The 26836-nt window shown below is 35.6% G+C and overlaps 1 protein-coding gene across 1 annotated transcript; it reads right to left on the bottom strand.

Annotated features, from left to right (window-relative positions):
• Positions 1 to 386: 386 nt before the first annotated feature.
• Positions 387 to 12913, bottom strand: LOC114190672 (protein ROS1-like). The gene is made up of 20 exons (XM_028079647.1): positions 12494 to 12913; positions 11766 to 12366; positions 8439 to 11324; positions 7965 to 8351; positions 7153 to 7243; positions 5794 to 7069; positions 5627 to 5706; positions 5350 to 5434; positions 5186 to 5277; positions 5047 to 5115; positions 4882 to 4918; positions 4719 to 4801; positions 3935 to 4408; positions 3676 to 3712; positions 3536 to 3593; positions 3215 to 3357; positions 3004 to 3069; positions 2783 to 2897; positions 2655 to 2693; positions 387 to 1010 (listed from the first exon to the last, which is right to left on the bottom strand). The coding sequence occupies exons 2-20, from the start codon at positions 12193 to 12195 to the stop codon at positions 817 to 819; spliced, it is 6642 nt and encodes a 2213-aa protein (XP_027935448.1). The 5' UTR covers positions 12196 to 12366; positions 12494 to 12913; the 3' UTR covers positions 387 to 816.
• Between the last annotated feature and the right edge of the window lie 13923 nt (positions 12914 to 26836).

The following is a 26836-nucleotide window of genomic DNA, read 5'->3' as shown; positions in this document are numbered from 1 at the left end:
TTCACTTCTCCTCACTTCGAGTATTTACTCTGTTAATTTGCTGTTCCTCATTACAGTGTTTGGGGGCGAAATTTGTTTTGCATTCAATGTTTGCGTCGATTATTGTGTTAATACTTTCAGATGAATTGATTTAATATTACTATTTATTTATGCCATGAAATTGTTTTCTTCCAATTGTTTGAAGACAATTTTCTGTTGCCCGTTTTTGAGTTAGGATTTGTTTTCGTTGCTAATAGGATTCGGAATTTTGTAGTAGCGCGAGTTAGTCCAGTGGATTGTATTTCATTTTACTCTTTGCTATGCTGTCTCGAAAGTTTTCAATCATCATTTCCAGCTTGTCGGAAAACCTCATTGTAAATATCAATGGGTTTTAATTGTACTTTGTATTAATCCATATAACTGGGCACCTTCTATTAATCCATATAATAGAGCTCACGTTATAATCTGATTAAGTACGCGCTGCGCTGGTGAAGAGAGGGGCATGACACTGAAATCTAGAATTCGTAAGTTTAAGCAGTAGTTTGGGTAGAAGGTACTTTGCTGTTACGCAAGTATCCCAGTTAATCTCATATAATAACATTACATGGCTCACAATCCACATCATGTGTTTCTTTTTTCTGGAAACAAGAAACTAGAGCCTAAGTGCTACCACTAGTACATTATTGGGGTCCTAATATGGAAAAACTGCTCAGTCTCTGAGCACGATAGAAAGAACTCAAAGTTAAATTAAATAATGACTTCGTCATTTTATACATGCTACCGGTCAACACACTACGGGTGCGTAATACTGATTTGTCTGCAGTTTCTTCCCCTCAATTAAAAGTTGCTACTGTTAGAAATCAATTCCGGCTGTTCTACATTTGATTTCATTCCTCGTGATTTTGCGGAACTCGATCCCTTTTCTGTCTTCTCTTTGGTCTTAGCCAACTTGCTAGCTGGGAAATGTAGTCTAGCCATCAGAGGACGGGGTGCTCGTGTTTCCCTGTCAAATCCCCGCACGCAGACATAACCTGCAAAACATTTTCAGATAGGTTATATTTTCTGGATACCCACTTTTCTATTCAGCTATGACATGGTTCCTCCCAATTAGGATAGATTGTTCATAATAATTCATTTTCCTTTTTTCTAATTAATAATAAATATACTTCCATATGTTATATAAATCACAATTTGAATAGTAATGCCTACATTTTCTTTAATTTTTTAATTATGTTTTCACAATATTTTCTCTCTTCTTTCATATGTTCATTTCCCACACCACTCTCTGCAATTAATTAAAAAAGTTCTCAACCATCTCAAACTAGTCTTCATTTCTGTGTCCACTTTAGCTACTAATATTTACAATCGATACTCGGATCCACATCTTTAATTGGTTTTTTAAAATGATTTTGTAATATTGAAAATAGCCATTATAATTCAAATTATTCTTCATAAATCCAAAAATAGAATTCATATAATAAAATAATTATCTATTATATATTTTAATCATAATATAATTTATATATTATAAATTTTAATACATAAAAGAAAACATTTATTTTGTTTATTTATAAGTTTTAATTATTTAAACATACTAGTGAATGATAACAACAAAAAACATCATGACTCTTACATCTTGAAGTTTGTTTAGGACACTTACGTTATCATTAATGAAGTTCTAAACGTGCTTGTAATTTGTATTGCAAAGTAGTACATCATGCGTTTGTTTAAGCTTTTGTAGAAAAAAATTCCATTTAATAACATAACCACTTATTACCATAGTAGTGTTACGATTTTCAACAACCAGCATGAAGTTGTTTATAGAAAATGTAAATCCGGTAGAAGAGAATGCTTTTTTACAAGTAACAAACACGCAAAAATGTATGTTATATAAGAATATAAGAATTACTAAAAAAAAAATTACTGTTTAGCAATCACCTTTTTTTAGCACAAACAAACCCGTAGTGTCATGTAAAGAAGGGTATGCGAATACGATAATTGCGTCTGTAAAACAATATATGGAAAGAGAGGCACGTCGGAAGTGTTCTAAAGTGTCTAGTATTAGTGTTAATGCATGCTGGAATGCGCATGAATCTTCTACTAGGAGAAGAGGGTATGACTAATAGAACACTGACAATGCAATGACTGGAAAATATGGAAACAAGGTTGCTAAAATCATCAGACGAAGTGGGTTTAGAGTGGATTGCTACGGCACAAGGTAGTAAGGAGTTTTGATACCAAGTACATTGAAGTGGTAAACAGTGCAAGTTGTCAATTAGACATTGTCATTAGGCCACAGAATGCTTCTGGGTGAGATTAAGATAAGAAACAAGTCGCTCTCTGTTACAACGATAATTTACTCCTAATTAGGTATTTCATATCTTCCGCTTTGGTTAAGAAACTAAGATATATTTGGTTGGTTTGCTATTTATCTTCGATTTTGTTAGAGCAAACTGTTGTCAACTTAAGTCAACGAATAAAGCAAGTTTTAGGTCTATTCGAAAGTTTTAGAATTTATTCGGACGAATTAAGTGGTAAGAAGTGCGTTTATTTAGTCCTTTTGATCCTGTAGTCTAAAAAGTGCAAATTAGTGATCTTACTCACCCCAATAAAAAACTAACTATAGTAGGATATTCAATTAACAAAGCAGGATTACATTCTGAATTAAATCATACCTCTCCAAAAGCATTGTTGAATTTCTTGAGTTGTTAAACCTGATTGGCAAAAAAAATATATCCAACTTCATTCTTTGATGTATAGTCATGAAATCGTAATATATTCCTATGAATTCTAAAGTCTTTACCTTTAAATATTGTTGGTACGGAGGTTCCAAAATATACTGTTCGTCTATTTAGGTTCCAGATCCAACTTCGGGGCACACTGATTGGGTTAAGACTGGACTCATGATCAGCAAATACCTGGTTCAAATCATACGAGTTGGTACTATCTTTTATTTCAATAAATCAATAAATATGCACAAGAGGAAAAGAGATTTAGCAGTCTAATAATTGCACATTATCTTACCTCATTGACCTGGAAATAGGTGCCATTCAGTGGAAAACTTCCCCGCATAGCTGTTCGACATGGTATCTGTTCAGATATTTATGATGAACTAAAGTCAGTCTACTATCATGCTTGGATTCTATGCAGATGTATTCCCTCCCCTGCCCTTAATACTGTATATGAATTATTACGCTGATATGGTTTAAATAATGATTTTGACAAGCACTAATACCAGGAGTGTCCCTCTAACTATCTGTGAATTAGCTTCTCGGAAACTGTTGCATGAAAAACATTCCTTTTCATTACAGAGTTGGCCATATTCTTCTCGGGAGCTGCATTTGCTTTCTGGTGGCTGTATAGAATTTGCTGTTTCACCTGATGTAAAGTTTATTCGAGAAAATTAGTTTAGAGACACCAGAAAGCTGAAAGAAAATATGTATTTTAAAACTTGCGGTGTAACTTATTGTGCTGATGCATGAAGCAGACTAATGCTAGACCGTGTATCTAAATTAATCTGGATGGAGGCAAAGTAGTGAAATGGTTATTTGTCTACCTGGAGTCCATATGGCAAGAAGGTATTTCCCTGGGTCATCAGGCTCTCGTGTGTCCCACTGTAATGCATAAGTAGTCAATAAAAGATTGGGCAGACAGGACAAAACATAGCTTTGATTAACAGATGCAGCAATAACTAACCCCTTGCAGAAGAGCATGTGTATCTGGGAGTTCATAACTGTAAAAGTAAACACAACCAGTATATATTGTTAGAATTTGACTGCTGGATCAGGGTGGTTGTGATGCATTCTAAACTCTGGATGTATTACATGCAAGATTCTTATTACACTCGTCTTATAATATCGCTGAATTATAATTTTGGACTTGTCATTACTAATAGCTGGTCTTGCTTTTGAGGTAACCATTATGCAATTGGAGACGAGTTTGTTATTTTACTTACACACAGTGCTCTGTTCGTAATCGGCTCACATTCTTTAGCTTGGGCATAGGAATTGAAGCAGCTTCTGGATTCAAAGCAATCAATGCCTTTGACATTTCACCTTCTTGAAGTTCCATCTTTTCTTGCATGTAATTTTGTAAATTCAGAGTGAACTCTTCTATGTTAAGCTTGATGGTAGGAATTTCACATGAATCCTCATAGAAAGCATCCTCTATATCAGTTTGTGATACATTGGAGCATTCTGGCTCTGGAGTTGTTGGCTCTTCAATGATAGGGTGACAAATATTCATCTCTGATATTGATTCCAATGTCCTGCACACTTCTGTTAGTTGAATTTCTTCTCCTTGGGTTGTGTTCTCAGGGGGAGGCAAGTGAAACTGACTGATGATTTCAGATGGCTTCTGGTCAATCACACTATTTCCAGCTATGCTAACTATACTCTTCTGCTCTGGTCCAGGCAGTGCAAGCCTTGCACTGCATACAATATTGTTTATTTGTAATTGATCTATCATAACTTGCAATGCATGCATATTATTAGGTTCTGTGTGGCATTGAGATAATTTCCAACTGTTACTTTAGTAAACATTTCTTTATTAAATCATTGTAAAAAAGATAGAATGCAAAAATACTTTTATTTAATGAGTTGGTGATTATTATAATTTTTATATGAACCTCCAAGAATTCTGTCTGTCAAGTTTCTCATCTATATTGCTAAACTTAATATTTGCAGCGCCTTCTAGAGTGCTAAAGTTTGCAAAGAATTTAGTATTTTACGTATACGTACCTTGCAAATGCACTTGCAAAATGTCTACATTCTCCTCTCATTGGGCATGCATTACAATTTGGTTTGCTTTTTGTACAGAACACCTGCATTCATTGCAGTTTTCGTCTTTGTCATAATGGGTTTTGGTTAAGTACAGTCAGTCTCTTGAGAAAATGCAATATACCTTTCCAAATGTAATCATCTGATAATGTAGCTCATATCTGCATCATATTGAAAAATAACATAAAATAAACAAACAAGAGGAATCAATATTGCCCTTGCCAAACAGCCGGAACAGAGAATATATCGTATGCTATTTTGCTACAGTAATTAAAAACAAACTCTATACAGTGTTTTTTGATCTAGCTTGCACAGTCGGGGCCAGAGGTATTTCTGTATTGATTCCAACACTGGGTACCTACATAAAGCAATGATATTAGTTTTCTTCTGAATAGAAAAGTGCCTCGTATCATTTATGTGGTACTCACAATTCCAGGAGATGCAACTGCAGTGATTCAGGTAGTGGCTGCAGAGGTACCCACCCCAGTCGAACTGCTATTCGTCCAACATTTGTGTCTACCTGTGTTATATGTCAATAATTTATCAGATTTATTCCATATTCCAGTAATTGCACAAACTTCTTTCAACTTACCGGGAAGGCAAGATGATGCAGTGTTAAAAGCCGCACACATTCCACACTTTTCAATCCCAATCCTTTTACACTGAGCAAGTATTCTCTGTATGTGTAAATCAATTTTATTATGGATATATTGCCTTAATGGAAAAAAAGTATCATCACTTGTGTGTGTTTTACTAGTGAATTGAGAGAGCTCAGGATGTTGGTGAAACCAACAAGATTAAATAAATGCTAACTTTATTGTATGAGAAATAGTACTTCATTAGGAAGTTTAATTAACCACTGGACTTACTTTGCTTTGTCTGGTGGAACGTCTCTTAGCCATTCAAGGTCAATGCTTCCATGTTCTTCAACCAGTCGATTCAGGAAATTCTGCATAGTGTATCATGTACTATAAGCTGCATTCATAGGGTGTCTGTCTCAAGAAAGTTATAAGTATTTCATGGTATTTTATTCTACCTGAATCCGTTCTGCAAGCCTGTTGTTCATACCCCGTTCTTTGATGGTCTGGGCAATTTCATTGACATCTACACATCTCACAGCATCCCAATCCAAAGAATCCATGGTGTTTTGTGTCTTTTCTCTTTTCCCAGCCTTAGCTTGTGCTTCTATTCTTAAACTATCCCAGTTAAAATCATCCTTTTGATCTTTTCCTTGACCCTTGCTCTTTGTTTTTATTGGGGCAGAACTTATCTCATTGGTTCCATTCGTGGCATTTTTGTGCTTGCCAAGATCTGATCCTCTTTCTTTCTGCATAAGATCTTGAGTTTGTCCATGGCTGTTGAAATTGAAAAAGCTTTGCTGCTGGTGATTGCTTTGTTCCTGAGGATGGACTTGAGACACCATAGTTTGAGAAAGAGTAATTGCAACTTGGCTGGCAGGTTCTGTTGTTTGTGAACTAGATCTGTTCATACCATTTTCATCCCTTTTCATCAAGTCACTTGATGATTTGGTTTCGAAAGGATCAAAGCAGTCATGGGAGAGGTTGATGGATGCTTCTGAAGAGCCTTGAGTAACACTTGATTTTTGCAAGCTTTCTTTTGGGTTGTCATGCTGCCTGCATAAAGGTTGATCATATGCATCTCTTAAGTTCAGATTTGATTTGCTTTTCTGATTGTTATCTTCATAAAACTTGGTTGAACTAACCATTTCAAGGAGTTTACTGAAAGAGGTGTTACTATCAAAATGGTTGTACTTTGCTGTTTTCGATAGAACTTCTACTTCCGAGTTGCTATCTGAACATGATCCAATTTTCTCAGGATTTTGATCATTTGAAAAATCTCCAGAAATTTGGGATGAAATGACAGAGCCTTGGGATGAAACTATGTCAATGAACTCTTTCCTATCACCATTACATGATTTTTCTTCTCCTTCCTCAATTGTGGAACAATATAGTCCACTTCCCATTGGACTACAGTGTTCCTTAATATTTTGTTGAGATGATACTGACAATCTGGAGTTTGATTCATCTGACAAACTAATTACACTGCTGGTCGTTCCACAGGAATCATTGCTGTTGATGGCTTCTTTTTCTGCAGAACGCTCAACTATATCTGTTGTCAAAGAACTCTGGTCATTAACAGATTGATTCAATAATTTTACATTCCATTCAGTCCCTTCTTCTGGTTCCACTACACGCACTTGTGGTTCCAGCCCTGTGTCTTCGTCCTGGTGTTCTTTGCACATGCTGCTTAAATTTTTAGGAAATCGAGCAGCAAGGGACATGAATGCAGAGCTGTGAACAGAGAATAGAAACTGTTACTGTGGCATGACATCAAATTTATAAATGCACCAAAGTTAAGCTTGTAATGCTTATACCTGGAAAGATGGTCAGAGACATTCTGGGTGAGGAAAACTCCAACCACTGAATCCACAACTGATCCTTTCCATCGAGAAAATCGTCTGTCTCCTGTTGATTATGATATATATTAGCATATGAACTCTTTTATGCAATTGAAGAAACTCTTATTGGATGAAGTTGCTGATTGTTGATGGTGTAGAGATTCTGCATAGTCTTTCTTTCAAGATAAAATTGCAATTATTTTATTCTCTTTAAAGCAGTAACATCCTGGGAGTGTGGTTTCATTATGCTATTTCAGTAACTGGTATATATATCTTAGTCAAATTAGGTAAGTCATTTGATTTATGTATACTAAACCTGAACAAATATTTCAGATACTCATTTTACGTTGCATTATGATGAAACAGCAGGTACTGTCTTTGATCATTTGTTAAAAAGAGATGCTGGAGATATGAATAAATGAGATATCTATGCTATTGTATCTGTCATACTCATACACGTTTATTGCCTTTTAATCAATTCCTGGAAAACCCCCCTAGATGACCACTGATGTTTAGGTATTAAATTTTTTAAACAGGGAATGGCCAATCCATCGTTCTTGTTATATCATCACTAACCTAGGTAGTTCAGATATAATCATTTCATAATTCATGGTTGTGGTGGTCTAAGATGACTATTGTTGTTATAGTTGTTGGAGGTGGGGTTTATCATCGACATTTTGGTTCACATTTATGAAACCTAGGTCAACATATAGTGTTCACTACTCTATTAAGATGCATTATTGCCTTGCAAGAGGTGTATCAAAGGAGAATAATGTCAAACATGATACCTTGTACAAGATGCATCCGTGCAATAAATGAGTCTGCTCGTCCTCGGAACACATTCCGCTCTTCTTCCCACCATTTGGCCTTATCTTCATCTGTTCCATCAATTCCAGGACTGTTTATATCAAGCAACAAAAGCTTCCAGACTCTATCAGTCTCATCATCAAGGTCAACCTTTGGTCGTAGCTGCTGTTTCTTGATTTGAAGGGGAACAATGGTCCCATCTCCACAGATAAGGCTGTTTTGCTTTTGATTTTGCTGTTTATACAGAACAAGTGCATTATGCTGAAAAGCAAGGTCTCTGGCTTCTGTGTTTATGTTTAGTCGTCTAAACTGCAATGCTAATGCATCAACATAGCTCATGCTCTTCCACAGTACTTCGGAAGCAACATCTGCAATGCAAAAAATTTCATGGAGGAATTATTTGTCCTCTCAGATGTATAATGATATTGACACAAAAATAAGGATTTAGTTCAAACCTGATGGCTTCCCCACTGGCATAGGGTAATTTCCCAAAGTAAAATTATGGTGCTGTAGCATCTCGTTTGTGCTAGAATGTGCTGAACTGGAAAGGACTTTCTTCTTTCTATTCCGCTTCTTTTTTGGAAGTGATGTAGGTGTATCTGCGAGTAAAGCATCAACGCATGTTTGAGGTCTTTTTGCATCTCCAAATGTTTCTCTGGCAGCTATCCCTACTTGTTTTGTAGTATAATTTGGTTCAGTATCACCGTTTCTAATTCTGGTAGGAGAACCAGAACCACAATTAGAGGTTTGGGACCTTTCTGCCAGCCTTTTCAAAGACAAGACAAACTCATTAAATGGTCTAGTATTATCAATAAAATTTTCAGCAGATTCACCAATGACTGGGACCGCAGTTGTATTATATCCAGATCCATAAATCCAGCAGCTAGGGCTTGATGCATAAGGATGTCCTGGAGCACCTTCCTGAGGGTATGCCTGTTGGACTTCTTTTGTTGCAGTCACAGATTTGTTGTACGTGGCAGAAGTTTTCCCCTTTTCAGTTCTCCTTTTCTTCTGTATGTTTGGAAACTGAAGGTAAAAGCTAGACTGGTATGAGAACAATCCATTATACTGTGCTCCAATCAGATTCATGCTGCTGTCATCTGCATGACTAAAGTTACCAGAATATTTCCTCTTTGTACCATCCATTTGTAACCTCATGGTTGAACTTTGACTATTACTGATGTTTCCATCCCAAGCGGTTGCCTGTCCCTTGTTTTTGTTCGCTACAGAGTTGTCATTTAGCTTTGCCCCAAGGTGGGTGTATTTTGAAATGGATGTACTAAGATGTGTAGCCCCAGGAGATGTACCAAGTTGTTGCATTCCGTCAGGTAATGGCATGCAATTAGTTAATGTTGCATTCATCCAAGGGTCTTGATTACAGGTGAGACCTACTTTTGTTTCCTCTAACACCACATTTTCCTTTCCCATGTGCAAATGTAAATTTTCTCTCCCTACAGACCTTACATCTCTAGTTCCCATGTCAGGATTTGAAGGCCTCCATGACATATTGTTAGAGTGAACTATCACTGCGTCAGTCAATCCCGTCATTTCTGAAGGAATAGAAGACGGATTCAATACTTTTTTCCTCACATTCTTCCTCTTGGTGGCCAGGTTTTCTTTTGTCTTTATCCCAGGGAGATTGATTTTTGAAGATGGACCTGGGGCTTGTGAGTCCTTAGGTAATGTCATATCTTCATTTAATGTCTGCTTCATCGAAGTGTTTAAATCATAGGCAAGGCTTACATTCATTTCCTGCATGACTACACCAATTTCACTGTCTGGATGTCCACTTAAATTTTCTTCGACTGCATAAGTTTTTTCTCTTTCTCTTTCATCAAAATTTGTGGACTGTGTGCATAATGTTTGGGCAGATGCAGACATCTTTTCTCTAGTCAATTCTCCTGGTACTTCAATTGAAGGAGCAGATGATATCACCCTTTTCTTTCTCACATACTTCCTCTTGGCAGTTGGGTTTTCGTCTGGCTTTGTCCTAGATCTTTTTTTTCTTGAAGATGTATTTGTGGCTTGTGTTTCTTCTAGTAATGACACATAAGTGTTTGATGCCAGCTTCATGGCAGTGTTTAGATCATAGGCAAAGCCTACATTAGTATCCTGCATGGCTACACCAATTTCATTGCCTGGAATGACAATTGGATTATCTTGGGCTGATCCAGGAACATTTTCTGTAATCATTTCTCCAGCTACTTCTGTTGGAGAAGTCGAATTCACCTTTTTCCTTGTATTCTTCTTAACAGCTGAGTTTTCCTCTAGTCCTGTCACAGAGCTATTTCTTCCTGAAGATGTATTTAGGGCTCGTGAGTCGTCTGCTAAAAACATGCAATCGTTTGATGGCTGCATAATGGAAGTGTTTAAATAGTTTGCTAGGCCTGCATTCATTTCCCGCCTGATTACACCAATTTCACTACCCGTACATACTGTTGCATGCTCTTTGACTTCACAGCTTTGATCTCTTGTTCTTTCATCAAAATTTCTGAACTCTGTACATGACATTTGGGTGGACTGGGGCATCTCGTTCGTCATTTCTGCTGCAGGAGCAGAAGTCATGCTCATTCCTTTCCTTCTCACATACTTCCTCTTTGCAGCTGGCTTTGTCCCTGAGCCTTTTCTTCCCGAAGGAAATGTATTTTGGGCTTGTGTGTCTTCTGGTATTGATGTGTAACTGTTTGACGCCTGCTTCACAGAAGTGTTCAGATCATCTGCAAGGCCTACATTCACACCATTTTCTTTTCCCAATAGTGCAGTTATGTTTTCTATGCCAGCAGAACTTTCATCTTTTGCTCCCATGTCAAAATTTATGACCCTTCTACAAGATGTTTTGGCAGTTTCAGGCATTTCTTTTGTCAATTCGCTAGTCACTTCCGTTGGAGGAATAGAAGTCTTGGTCAATGCATTCTTTCTCACATATTTCCTCTTCACAGTTGGGTTTCCTTTTGATTGAACGGGCTTTGGGGTAACAGGCTTCCGAGTTCTTTTGGGTTTGCCTTCTTTGATGACCTTGGGACGGTGCTTTCTTCTCCTTGGTTTTGGTTGTGGTGTTTTATTAAGATCAGTATCAAGATTGCTTCCCTTATCCTGGTTTTGATTCTCCTTGAATGGTGAAGAAATAGCAGCAAATTCCATGATAGGGTCACAGAGTTCTTTGCTGCTTGGCAGTACATTATTGTCAAGCGTACTAGTAGGGCCATCTCTCTCTTTTCCTCCTGAATCATTTTCTTCCATATGTTGCATTGATGCTATTTGTCCGCTTTCTTTGTTGGCATTGTCAAGTGTAAATGGGGTATCCTGTGAAATTCTGTTGCTACAGCAAGCAATGTATGTTTCTGTCTCGAAAGAGAGTATGCAAAGTGTTAGAGCAATATATGATCCTAGATAGACCAAGTAATAAAAGGAAATTAAAACAGAAACTTATAAGAAAATTAGTGGGTGTTGTGCTTGCTGTGCAGGTTTGATGAATGTTACAGAGCAACATATTTTCAAGGTTGATAACTTTCAAGGAGAAAAGTGCATGCAAACAACCTCGCATTCATACTCTCCTCATTTCAATACAAAAATGGAATTTAATGTATCCGTAATATCCCGTTCTAATTTACCGGGTATCCGCTCACTCTAGCTGTTACTAATTTTTTTATTGCCCTATGTCATCATCAGTCTTCTGCTTGGTACGATCATTATGGGTGCACAGAGTTCCAGAGAGACATGAGGGGAAAATCTAATAAAATTATGACACACAACGAGTAGCAAGGACAACATATAGGACTTACCCTGAGGGTCTCGAATATTGTCAAGGATGAAAGAAGGAACAAATGAATTGTTCAATCCTTCATTAAACCCTTTTGTCACACTAGAGTTCCTCGATTCAGCCTCAACTGCGAACAAATGATCACAAAACCCGAGTTTGCTGAAGCTGGAAGCAGCATCCGAAGCTGTATGTTCACAAGTATTGCCACTGTCTCCGGCAACGTTTGACCCAACTTCGGCGACGTTTGACCCAACATCCGACCTACACAATTTCTCCTGGCCAATTGAAAATTCATAACATGCAACAGCTCCATTTGCATGATAACCCATTTGGTTAATCACCCCAGGCGTGTAGATCGGCACTGGTTTTAGAGGAACAGGCTTAATAGGGGTGGCAGGTACCAAAGGAACCTCAACTTGTGGCTCCTTTCCATCCATCTCCGCAACCTCCATTCACTTCACTTATCCAATCCTCAATGAAAAACGTCAAGGAAAAGAAAATAATTAGATTCCTTCCTGGGACTATCACAGGGTCCTCTCAGAAGCTCAATTTCTCCATAAAGGTCACAACTTTATTCAATCAAGATATTTTCCTTACCAGAAGGAGCACCTCCACGGTTGAACCTAATTAAAAAAAATATATAGAATGTGAAATAAGTGTAATAAATTAGTGAAATTGAAGAACAAAATCATAGGCACAGTTCCAAGGTGATGGAATAAAGCAACATTGACAAAGATAGGTTTGTGATACCTTTCACCGACTGACCGCTTAGTGATGAAGCATGTGAGTACTCAGTAAGTGCAGAAGGGATCGAATATTTTATTTGTGTCCAATTAATTTAAAAAAAATCCAAAACCGATAGACTATAGAAAACCAGAAAGCAGAACCAAAATAGTGATTATCCTCTTTGGAATCTCCGCTTTCTGCTCTGCTGCATGACCACCGCTTCTTCCATTCGGCAAAAGCAAAAGCAAAACCAAAATTAAAAGGACAAATTGATGGGAAAGTTAGTTACATAGAGTCAATGCTGGAGATCTAGATATCTCATGTAGGTTAGGCTCACTTCTAACTTGTGAGTTCTCACAGAGTGAGCAGGGAGAGAGAGAAAGAACACACAATTCTGTATGGAAGAATGTGCATTCCGAACTAGGTTAATTTCATTTCTATCTTGCATTAGGTTGAAGACATCACATTTAAAGGGAATGGAATAAATATATTTTAATATTCACTCCCATACTTAAGTCCTGGCTCACTCATAAAGATGATTCATTAGCACTTTAAAAGAATAATGTTATTCTTACATAATGTTTTACTTTCATCCATTTAATTTTAACATATTTTCTCACAATCACCTTTTATTTGAATGCACTCTACGAAATTACCAAGTTCTCACCTTAAAAACTGTACAAAATCTAAACTCAACTCAAACAGAGACTAATTATGTTTATATCTAAGGAAATTCTTACCTATAGAGATGATAAAATATTAAATCAAATAAAATTACTTGTACTGTCAATATCTAGATTTGTCAACTTATCTATACATTTATTATCTTCCTAAGAAAACTGAAGTAACATTGAAATCAATAACTTTAGTCATAATTCAACAATTCCAGTAATTTCTAATCAAAAGGAAGGAATACTTTTATTTCATTAAGTTTTAAAAAATAAATGTTAATTCAAGCCATAAATTAGTCTAACTGTTATTAATATTATTCATACATTATTGTACATTATTTTATACATATGAAATAAACATAAAAATTCATTTAAATTAATTTTAATATGTTAGTATCATCTTAAGAATAGATGAATAATTTTATAAACTTTTAAAATCACTTTAAATTTCTACTTTTGCTAACAGTTTTGAAAATTTATGATTTTTTATTCACCAAGCATATTTTATCTAATAATATTTTTTAGTTTTAATAATATTACAAAATTATTAAAATTTGATTTTGTTTATTGTAAAAGGGTTTTCTTGAACTTTTGTTTTTATTTTTCTTTATTATTATTATTATTATTATTATTATTTAATTATTTAAACATGCTTTTAGTATTATAGAATGAGTTTTGATATTGATATTTGTAGAACATGTTTTTATCACTTTTAATCATTATTATATAATATTAATTAACTACTTAGGTATGGAAAGAAATGTTAAATAACAATTCCAAGGAAATAGTAGTTTATATATGTAAAATGAATTATTCTATTTTAAAATGAATATAAAAAGTTAGAAATAGTAGTTTAAAATTTTAGGGAAAAGTGAGTTAAATAAAAATATCTTACACAGATCAAAATAAGCATTTATACATTTTGTAAGTATTAAGATATAATAAAAAAATAGTTAATTTGGTACAAACCAAAACATATTTAAATCTATTTGATATTTATGACAATTAATATATTTAAGTTTTGTACTTAAAATATTTTAGATGAAAAATAGCCTGGTTAAGAGAAGAGGATCTGCTGAAAATGATAGCTTGAACGGGTGTACAGATAACATGATTTCGTATAAAGCACCTCAAAATATATTATTTACTTTGAACCGCCTGAGTTTGTCTTTTTCTGTTCCCTAAGGAAAGTTAAGTCAGTTGATGTTATCAATTTGAAAAATTTTATGTTTGTATGAATTAGACTTAAATATGTCATTTTAAAAATATATTAATTTTAATTATCTTTAAATTGGAAGGGAAAAATTTCGTATGACCATTAAAAGATTAACTATTTAATAAATATGACAGTTGATAATTATGTGTGGAAAAAAAAATATAGTTTTAAATAATATTTAATAAAAATTGTTACATTTATATCGATTAAAAGATAAAAAAAATAAGAATGAAAAAAAAACTATATTAAATTCGCATTGTAACAGTGAGATATGTTTATATATATATATATATATATATAAAGACTCCTTCTCTCCACATTTTAAAATATATATTTTATTTTTTAAAATATAATTATTTATTAAATTTTTGAAAATTGATCGATATTTTTATAAGTTTTTTAAAAAACTGACATCTCTGCTTCTTTTCTTTTTTCTATTTATCAATAATTATTCTCTCATCTTTTCTGATATGTTTCATTTTAATTTTTAAAATATAATTTTATTTTATATATTAGCTTAATAACATTATATTATTATCATCTAATAATATAATATCAAGAATACGTACACAGACATGATTCTAGTAATTAATAAATTTATTTTCAATGAAATTAATTCATGTATTAAGTGTAACACCCCATTTAAATAATAACTTTAATTTAAATGAAATGCCACACAGATAAAAATTTAGAGACAAGTCCTGGAGTATGGACGTTACTTAGAAGAAACTAAGGCACACCATGATGCCAGATACAACCAAGAATCCAAGGACTTAACGAAATTTAATAAAATACTAAAGAGCAAAGCGTACATGGGCCATAACCCTAAAGAAAAGCCCAAAAGCAGAAGTCAATCCCAAGGCTAAGTAGCAGAACCATCACCTTCCTGTTGACCAAGGGTGTTCCTCGCATCTGCTCACATCAACAAGTTGATGATCATCGCAAAAGAGAGTACCACACAACAAAACACACAACAATAATAAAAGGGTAAGCTAGAGCCGAAAATGGTTTTATGATGCAGACATATATACTTTCACAGTCAATTATACATACACCACCCAAGCATGTTATGACTTTTCAAAACAATACACTAAGACTCGACTCGATTCGACTCATCCAGATACATATAACTTGGTCGGATTTAGCGGATGCTTGCACTTGTGGTGGATACCTCTGCTCACCCCCGAGCTATATGTTACAAGTGTTACAATGAATCAATTTTCCCTCACCACAAGGTTAACCCTTAATGAATTTCAGGCCTCCTGCTACTCTCACCATAGGAGTCAGTCTGCTCTAGGTGAGACTAACTGACTCCTTAGAATGTCAGGATGCAACCTTACCTTGAATCCTTACCTAGTTATACAGATGGGGCACCACCATGGACACCCACTAACAGGGGCCATGGGATTATGTCCCGACCACTGAAGCACGACCCTAAGAATCTCACCTAGAGATCCCAAAGAATTACGCACTGACACAGACCAACATTCTTAATCAATCAAACAAGTTCAACATGCGTATACACATATATACATATACATCACATACAGTTTCTCATAATTTACCTCTTTCGTATTCCCAGCCAAACCATACCAACTCATTATTCTCGAACCATGAATATGGAACTCCGTCTCATATCATTATCATGCCACATTGATACCAACCCTTTCGTGTCTCATGTCGAACTCATGCCAAACTCATCATTTCAATTCCATGAATCACCTCATACATATATCATACTCACATCATGTAAAACTCATAAATCTCAATGTTACCATCTCATGCATACAAAATCACTCAATTCATAACTCATGAACCACATCCCTCATGCATAAACATTCAGAACATACTTTAGCACAATAATCCAGTCCTACATGTGATATTCACCCAATTAACATAGAAGAAAATAGTACAGGGTGCATCCTCGCCCAACTCTCGCTCAATCTGAGGATACTCGTTCAGACGAGAGGTTTCCCTCGCTCAGGCGGACTCCCCTCGCTCAGGCGAGAATTCGAGGAGTGGGAACAGTGGCTCCCCGCGGGGTCTCGCTTAGGTGAGCCCTCCTCGCTTAAGCGAGAATGCATCTCGCTCAAAACGGGGACTCTTCGCTTAAGCGACCCTCGCGTAGGAATCCTGGGCGAAACCTCTGCTTGTCTCGCCTAGGCGAGACAAGCTCGCTTGGGCGAGATTATCAGACTTCGCCACTGCCCGCACCTGCATCAGTTATATTTTACGCATATGCAATATTACCAACCCTTCCCCGCATTCACAGTAGCATACCAGTTCAAGAATCACGAAACACCAACCAGACAACAGACAAGCACATGAAACAGAAAAGGGTTCTAGCTTTCCTTACCTGGAATAAGCTAGCACAGTACTTCGACACCAACCACGAAACACAGTAGCTCTAGGAAAAAGCTTAGAACTGGAAAACAGTGGAACAACTCTTAAGATTGGGTTCACTATGAAAACTCCAACTGATAACACTCGAGACTACACGAAGAAAGGGAGAATATGAGTTGAGGGGCAACTTACGATGAGTAGAAACGAGCTTTGAGCGAACTGGTCTGAGACGGGAAAGCAAAACCTAGCAGAGTAACGGCTGCACATCTTAGAACAAAGGGGCAGATTCTGAAAGTGAGTAAGAGTGTTAGGGTTAGGACAGACTTAGGGTGTGTTTTTTCCTTTGGGCCAACCCTTAGGCCCAACTCAAATGGGGCAGCCCTTTTTAAATTTGGGCAGAAAAAGTGGGCCTTACATTCTCCCCAACAACAAAAATTTTTGTCCCCGAAAATTCATCGAGGAGGTAGGAAGAAACTACATTCTCGTTGTTTCCTCTAAGAACCACCACTCAGACATGACTGATATAACGACTCAAACACCTATATTCACTAGAAACTTTGCCTCTGTGCTAGGGATATGTGTTCAACCGGGTAGATTGGTTTAGTCACTACTTTCGAAGTAACTTCCAACCTGTAACCTCAAAACTAGGATGCTCCTTCATACTTGCCCAACCAACTTGTATCTGATATATCGACTCGTCTACCATATGTTCTCCGCTACCTCTTGAAGGTTTTTATCAAAGTCTGAGATGACTTCAAGTCTCAAATTAAAGCATGTAGTTATCACTTCACATCACTTTGTTCTCTCCTTTAAGCATTTTCTCCATCACTCTTGAATTCTAGCCAACTGCCCCACCATCAACACTCTTGACCACTTTTACGCATAACGACACTCATAACATTTTACTTCCTTTGCTGGCTTCATCCGAGGCAACAAAGTTCCCTACCGAGTTATTCCATTTCCAATTTAAAACTCTCAACTGATTCCATCGCCATATCGTTTTAGCATCCTATCCTCATTTTTTTTATCCTTTAGCTCGTAACCATCATTCCACCAAACCACAGTACCATAACTTCCATTGACTCCAAATCTCTAGTCTGTTTTGCACCAAACAACCCTACGATACACCTCAAACTAAGATTGCTCGATTTGGCTTTTTCCCCAACCTCTTTGAGACACTTACTTGTCCTAGTTGAATAACTAGACCAAGGAAATCTCCTCACATCTCCTTCTCCCGACTTAGACACCTACTTCCTTACTTCAAGGTTGGTACCCTAACTTGAAAACATAATTCAACCACCTCTCATTTCCTTGGTTTAACTTCCTCTGCGCAACCCTACACTTCCAACTCTGAACTATCATTGCACACTTTTACTCGATACTCACAAGAACGAAACCTTTGATGTTTTTAAAGAACTGGTCTTCGTAGAAATCTCTAGGTCTTGAATAAGATAGTTCTTCTCGCGCACCTCTTATCATTTCTAAGCATCATCTGCCACCATCCCGCTGCACTACTTTGATCTATACCCAAGCTCACTTGTTTGTTTACTCAAAATAATGATCCCTTCATGTCCGCCATGACAAGGAAGCAATTGTCGTTGAGAAATCCTCCTCGAGACCCCTATAAAACTTGCAGAACCCTTTAAACTCCTCTTTTGATAGCCTTAGCATTCCATTTTCTCAACAATGTATCTACCCTTTTATAACCATATTCCTTATTAGTCACTCCAACCTTAGTCAATACTCTTCTTGAACGGCTTGACACACCACAACTTCTATTTAAAGATTCACAAAACTCACAGTCCTCCTGGTGATTATACTGAGTTTATACCATTATGTCTCCAACAACTCTTTCACTTGTTTCACTTACTTCACAATCCTAGCATAAAGCTTCCAATTAGAAACTATCAGCACAAGTTCGACTTCAGACCCAAATGCAAAAGGGAACTTCACCACTCTAAAGCAAAAATTCTAATGTTTACTTCAGAACAAATCTATAACTCTTCTACCACTGAGATTCCTTGCGTCTATTTTTCGCTTGCCTTTATCGTTTAACTCTGACTCACATGACACCCTGCCCTCATCTTTCAGCTTGATCCACACTTGTTACACCACCACTGACATATCTCTTCAAATTAAAGGATACTACTTCGTTGGAGATCGCATCTCCTAAGAATGAGATTAAGAAAACAACCAATTCACTCTTGAGATTATGTCCCAACCTTGTAAAGGAAACAATTCAAATTGGCTTTGAATTTAAATACTTTGATCACCACGAAAGCACCACACACCCGAGCGAGTCTCCACTTGGTCGCAATTGTAGCAAAACCATCGTCTCAACCTCAGCCCCTTCTTAAGGCAACTATGACTTCTTTACCATACTGGCGACATCAAGCAGTACACGATCCCAAGAAAATCGGCTCTTAGTCCAAGCATCACCTCGTAAGGTGCATCTCTGGATGAGATTTATTCGTGCTAATTACTTTATCATCAACCCTTGTAGACACCATGTCAACTACTCAAAACTTTTCTTTTCACCCCCTTTCATCATTGTGCTCCGACGTCAGTTGGGTTGTCCTTCCATACGAGAATAACCTTTAAAGGTGTGTCCTTCCTTCTGGTGCGTGAAACCTTTCACTTTATACCCAAGGTCAAATTTCTTGCTCATGGGAACTACTTTTCCTTGAAACATCCCATTAACAAAGTTGAAAAGACCCCTTTCCACCTGCTGACTGTTAATTCTAGTATGAACCTCTTATCCATCTCAGCCTCTCACTAGAGGTTTTCCATCTCTTCGCACTTCACAGTCTCTTCCCTTCTTAGCTTGCTCGTTGGTAAGCGATCTCTCCACTCCTTGCAGCCTAGAATTTGCCTATTGTTCCTCTTCCACCACTCCAAGAAGCACTAGGTGTGACCATATGACTATATTCAATGACACTTCTTCTAACACTGTATGCATTTGCATGACTCTGAACTTCAACATTGTCGGGATGTAGAATCAGGTTGATTTTTCTCAAACGATGTGGCACTTGCATGCACTGATACCTTTCAGTGTTCTTAATCTTTGGATTCGACTCCTTTTTATAAAACTTGTAGTATCGCTTTTCAAGAGTCTATCCTTAAAGCTCCCTCTGCCCAAACGTGATTTTGTGAAATCTAGCACCTTTTCCAGTTTATCAACCCAGAACTTAGCTTTCCTTACTCAATTATATACATCGTACATCAACTTTCTATCTCTAAGGCAAGACGTCGTCTTAGAGACCCCATTCAACGATTATAAAGATGATCAAGCCAAGTTGACATTGAATCCACATTCTCTTATCTCCGTAGACACTAGACACAAAGCACAGAGGCGTAGCAAGACAACCTAGATCCTATAAAGCAACACCCTATCACTTATAGACAACCAACCCTCTTGTTTGTCACCCTTCTTTCCTAAACCATTAGAATTAGGAAGGAAAACAACCTTTAATCTAGTCATGAGTGTGCACCCTCATTACTTTATCAAGCCGTTTTCTGTTCTCAAAACTTTTGGTTTCACTGACAAACTTGACTAGACATGACTACTTTCGCCCGCGAGGCATGACAAACCCACAACCTCAGGTCACCCTATTTAAATAATAACTTTAACTTAAATGAAATGCGACACAGATAGAAATTTAGAGACAGGTCCTGGAGTATGGACGTTACTCCTTACAATATCCAAAAAGCTAGGAGAAACTAAGGCACACCATGATGCCAGATACAAGCAAGAATCCAAGGACTTAACGAAATTTAATAGAATACTAAAGAGCAAAGCGTACATGGGCCATAGCCCTAAAGAAAAGCCCAAAAGCAGAAGTCAATCCCAAGGCTAAGCAGTGGAATCATCACCTTCCTGTTGACCACGGGGTTCCTCGCATCTGCTCACATCAACAAGTTGATGATCATCGCAAAAGAGAGTACCACACAGCAGAACACACAACAATAATAGAAGGGTAAGCTAGAGCCAACAATGGTTTTATCATGCAGTCAGATATACTTTCACAGTCAATTATACATACACCACCCAAGCATGTTATGACATTTCAAAACAATACACTAAGACTCGACTCGATTCGACTCATCCAGATACATATAACTTGGTCGGATTTAGCGGATGCTTGCACTTGTGGTGGATACCTCTGCTCACCCCCGAGCTATATGTTACAAGTGTTACAATGAATCAATTTTCCCTCACCACAAGGTTAGCCCTTAATGAATTTCAGGCCTCCTGCTACTCTCACCACATGAGTCAGTCCGCTCTAGGTGAGACTAACTGACTCCTTAGAGTGTCAGGATGCAACCTTACCTTGAATCCTTACCTAGTTATATAGATGGGGCACCACCATGGACACCCACTAACAGGGGCCATGGGATTACGTCCCGACCACTGAAGCACGACCCTGAGAATCTCACCTAGAGATCCCAAAGAATTACGCACTGACACGGACCAACATTCTTAATCAATCAAACGAGTTCAACATGCGTATACACATATATACATATACATCACATACAGTTTCTCATAATTTACCTCTTTCGTATTCCCAGCCAAACCATACCAACTCATTATTCTCGAACCATGAATATGGAACTCCGTCTCATATCATTATCATGCCACATTGATACCAACCCTTTCGTGTCTCATGTCGAACTCATGCCAAACTCATCATTTCAATTCCATGAATCACCTCATACATATATCATACTCACATCATGTAAAACTCATAAATCTCAATGTTACCATCTCATGCATACAAAATCACTCAATTCATAACTCATGAACCACATCCCTCATGCATAAACATTCAGAACATACTTTAGCACAATAATCCAGTCCTACATGTGATATTTACCCAATTAACAAAGAAGAAAATAGTATAGGGTGCATCCTCGCCCAACTCTCGCTCAATCTGAGGATACTCGCTCAGACGAGAGGTTTCCCTTGCTCAGGCGGACTCCCCTCGCTCAGGCGAGAATTTGAGGAGTGGGAATAGTGGCTCCCCGCGGGGTCTCGCTTAGGCGAGCCCTCCTTGCTTAAGCAAGAATGCATCTCGCTCAAAACGGGGACTCTTCGCTTAAGCGACCCTCGCGTAGGAATCCTGGGCGAAACCTCTGCTTGTCTCGCCTAGGCTAGACAAGCTCGCTTGGGCGAGATTATCAGACTTCGCCATTGTCCGCACCTGCATCAGTTATATTTTACGCATATGCAATATTACCAACCCTTCCCCACATTCACAATAGCATACCAGTTCAAGAATCACGAAACACCAACCAGACAACAGACAAACACATGAAACAGAAAAAGGTTATAGCTTCCCTTACCTGGAATAAGCTAGCACAGTACTCCGACATCAACCACGAAACACAACATCTCTAGGAAAAAGCTTAGAACTGGAAAACAGTGGAATAGATCTTAAGATTGGGTTCACTACGAAAACTCCAACTGATAACACTCGAGATTACACTAAGAAAGAGAGAATATGAGTTGAGGGGCAACTTATGTTGAGTAGAAACGAGCTTCGAGCGAACTGGTCCGATTCGGGAAAGCAAACTTAGGGTCAGATTTTGAAAGTTAGTAAAAGGGTTAGGGTTAGGGCAGACTTAGGGTCTGTTTTTCCCTTTGGGCCAGCCCTTAGGCCCAACTCAAATGGGGCATCCTTTTTAAATTAGGACAGAAAAAGTGGGCCTTACATTTTAACTTTTAAAATATAATTTTATTTTATATATTAACTTAATAACATTATATTATTATCATCTAATAATATAATATCAAGAATACGTACACAATGCTAGTAATTAATAAAATTTTATGCGTAATATTATTTTAAATATTTGTTATATATGCATTATTTAACTTTCATTAACATATATAAATGCCAGACTAATCTCTGTATCTATATATACATATATATATACATATATATATACATATATATATATATGTATATATATATGTATATATATATATACATATATATATACATATATATATATATATACATATATATATATATATACATATATATATATATATATATATATATATATATATATATATATATATGGGATCAAAAATAGTGATTAAATTTCAATCAGGAATCATTTCCAAATTTAGGTCAAATTTCAGGGACAAAAAACATAGTTTTACCTTTTCCTTTTGTAAAATTTTTAGATGTTTAACACTATTTTTTTCTGATGATTTTTTATTTATTTTAAACTTTCTTACGTTTAATTGTATTTAATTTTTAACAACATTAAAATATAGTTATTTTATTATTTTTTAATTTTATTGGTGAATATTAAATAATAAATAATTTTAAAAAACACATAAAAATAATTGTTAGTCTTTATATATATATATATATATATATATATATATATATATATATATTTGTTCACTTTTTATTATTATTGTGTATTTTTATTAATTATAAAATGAAGTATAAATAATTTTTATAATTTCGTTGTAAATAAGTTCTATATATATTGTATGTAGTTTTATAATTAAAAAAAATAGTCAAGTTTTAGAAAATGTCAAACTGAAAAAAAAAACGATTAAATTTAAAGAAATGGTCCCTTAAAGAATAAATCTAATAAAAAATTATTTTAATTTAAAGAAAAAATATTTAAATGGGTAATATTAGAAAACAAATGTGGACATCAAAAAAGAAAAATTCCCTTTATATATACTACGTCCACATAGGCGCTATCGTGCCTGCATGTACGCATTTTTATATATGAATGATAGTATGTTAATATAATAGTATAATGTTATTAAGTTAATATATAAAATAAATTTATATTTATTAAAAATAAAGTGAAATGAATAGAGAAATTAATGTTTGATGAACAAAAAAAAAGAAAAAAAGAAAAACAGTTTTATAGAAAATAAGTAAAAGTAACCATTAATTTTTAAAAATTTAATAAATAATTATATTGTAAAGGATAAAATTAGTATTATGAAATGTGGATACAAAAGAGAGAATGCTTTTTTATATCATGAACTAGATTTTTAATGATTCAATCTACATCCGTTTTAGATCTAAATAATTGGATAAGATTTTTGATATAAATCCATTTTTTTAGCAAATCTAGTTTGGATTTTTTTAAAATTTAGATCCAAATATTTGGATCAAGATTTAAATTTAGATTCAAATAATTGAATCAAGTTCAAAATTCTGAATCCATTTTTTATAAAAGAAATTGAAATTGAATTTTCTAAAACTTGGGTCCTTAATACCGACACCATCAAATTTGGCATATTTTTTGTCAAGGCCAACTCATCCGAATTTCAGCATTGGATGGACTCGACTGACTTACGGTCGTGGCCAACTCGGCCAAATTTTGGTTAGGGTCGACTCGACAAAATTTGAACAAATTTTGACCGTGATCGAATCATCTGAATACAACCAAATTTGGTTTGGGGTCGTCTCAACCAAATACTACCAAATTTCAACCGTGGTTGACTCGACTGAATTCGACCACATTTTTACCGGAGCTGACTAGGCTGAATACAACCAAACTTTGGTCACGACCAACTCAGCCAAATGTGACCAAAATTCATCCTAGGTCGACTCAGTCCAATGCGGTCAAATTTTGGTTGGGATCAGCTCTACCGAATACTTCCAAATTTGGTCCAGTGTCGGTTGGGCCAAATTTTGACCAAGGCCGACTTGACTGAATTTGGCTGAATACGACCAAATTTGGGCTAGTCCATCTCAATCTTTAGCCTAACCCAACTAAAAATTTAAATTGAAAATTTGGATTGGATTTTTTAGATTATCCATATTTGAAAATGTAGATTTAGAGAATAGATATCCAATCTGTAAAATACATAAAATGTATATCAAATTGAAATCTAGACCCAAAAAAAATGAATTTTAAATCGATTAGATTTTTAATAAAATGGATCTTAAATGGTTTGAATTGGATCAAAAGTGGATCGGATAAAAAAAATAAGATTTTTTACCCACCTCTACTTTTTTCATGTGGACGAAACATCTTGATTACTAAAGAGTGATTAAAGAAGCCTGGAATAAGTTACATTAGGTGTCATATGTTCATTGTTATTAAATAAAAAAATTGAGGAATTTAATATTAGAATTAAGCTTTTGCATAGGAAAGCTTTTCGCAATGTACGCCATAAAATTGAGGAAACATCTACAAGGTTCAAAAAATTCAAACTAAAATTACACAATCAAATTATGATGAAGATCTAAATTAAAGGAAAACAAGTTATCATTGATCTGGAAAGTGCACAAGCATTTCAAAAGACGTTTTGAAGGAAAAATATAAAATAAAATAGTTTGTTGAAGGAGATAGGAACATTAAATACTTCCATTATTAGATTATTACTATAGTTTTTACTAACATATACTTTTCAATAAATCTGCAATTATGGCATGTGCTACGAATTAATTTCAGTATTTATTTTCTATTCCTAAAATATGTTGTAATGATTATGATATCATTAATGTTTTACCTAGGACTTTAATTGACACTAATAGTCGTGTTTTTGTTAAGCATTAAACAACCTGGTAGGGAAAAAGTCCAAAGTCATGTGATTATGCTTCATTTGAAAGACGATGGTTAATTTTAACAACAAATAATGTAAAACTCAAGGGTTTCATCTAATAGATTATGTGATCTTGTTTTACAATCTGACATGGCATGAATATGCTTAAACGATAAGCACACAAAAGTAAGCTAACATTTTACTAAATAAAAAACAAATAAATTTTTATTCTATGTTGTTCCATCTGCAAAAAAGATCTGTTAAGGCAGTGGACAAGTCATATCGTAGTGGTGTTATCGAATTTCGGTCGTGGTGGAAATCGGTAGTGGTTTCCCAACCTGCCGCCACAACAAGGCGGTGGCGAATTGAGTTTTCCATGACGGCACATGGCGGCTATTTTTGGCATGGCAATTGGTAGTGGTAAAATTGTCATGTTAGGAAAAACGGGCTGGAAAAAGAAGACAATAACTTGAACAAAAGAGAAGAAAAGAAATGGACAACTAAGGCTTGGAAACAAAAGTAGAAAGTGGAAGAGACATGGTACGCCGACGTGGGAGAAGGAAGACATAACCAACAGAAAACCATAATTGCATCCTTAGTTTTCCGAGTGTTTAAAAAATAAAGTAACAAATTGGGCCAGACCCATATAAAATATATTTAAGGGTTAAATATGTTTTTGCTCCCTTAACTTTGAGTGAAAATTGGAATTAGTCAATCTTTGAAACTTTGGCTCAACTTAGTCTCCAAACTTTAGAAATGCATAGATTTAGTTCTTTTAACCAAATTTTGTTAAGTTTATTTCACATTTCAAACACGTTTCATGATAGCATTTGAGTTGTTTACACTGTTTGACACATTTTCGCTTCAATGTTAGCAGAGAAACGTGTTTCAAACATCAAATAAACTTAACAAAATTTGGTTAAAAGAATTAAATTCACGCATTTCTAAAGAGGAAGACTAAATTTGTCCAAAATTTCAAAGAGGACTAATTTCAATTTTTACTGAAAGCTAAGGAATCAAAAACATATTTAACCTTTTATTTAATCTAACCTAATGCACATAACTCCTTTAACCTTTTACACTATGTTACTGCATCCACCAACAGTTGTAGTAAAATTTTAATTAACCTAAAACAATCACTCCCATCTCTTTTTCCCTTGCCTACCAACAACCACCACCACTGTTGTCATCGATTGTCGTCTGGTATAGCCAACCACCACTAGTTGTCGTTGCCTGCCATCGCCAAGTCTGTTTTTTTTAATGTTTTTTTTTCTACTTTTCTACTTTTACTATAATTATTTTGCAAAAAATATACCTATTTTCTAGCAACAAGTATGGCCAATGATTAGGATAGTTCAAAAGCATCTCACAGAAGTGATTCAGTTTGGAAACATTGTCACCTGATGATGAATTAAATTTAAATACAAATGTTTGTAATTATTATGGGAAAGTTATGAAAGGAAGATTTACCAGAGTAAAAGAACATCTAATGGCAAAGAAGGGTAATGTTGCTACTTGCACCAAGACTCCAAAAAATGTGAGAGACGAACTTTGAAAATTATATAGAGAAAAAACAGACAGTTCCTCTATCAATCCTG

This window comes from Vigna unguiculata, chromosome 7 (genome assembly GCF_004118075.2).
Source record: "Vigna unguiculata cultivar IT97K-499-35 chromosome 7, ASM411807v1, whole genome shotgun sequence".
In the NCBI taxonomy this organism is placed as follows: Eukaryota; Viridiplantae; Streptophyta; class Magnoliopsida; order Fabales; family Fabaceae; genus Vigna; species Vigna unguiculata.
The sequence above is the reverse complement of the archived record's forward strand: the minus strand, read 5'-3'. Positions and strand labels throughout refer to the sequence as shown.

Bases quoted from the DNA above. Each gene is read 5' to 3' on its own strand.
- LOC114190672 (XM_028079647.1), bottom strand. From the start codon at position 12,195: ATGGAGGTTGCGGAGATGGATGGAAAGGAGCCACAAGTTGAGGTTCCT. The intron at 4,409-4,718 runs GTACGTATACGT...TATTGTATGCAG, and splicing joins TTTGCAAGTGCATTTGCAAG to TGCAAGGCTTGCACTGCCTG. The intron at 2,898-3,003 runs GTAAGATAATGT...GATTTGAACCAG, and splicing joins CCTATTTCCAGGTCAATGAG to GTATTTGCTGATCATGAGTC.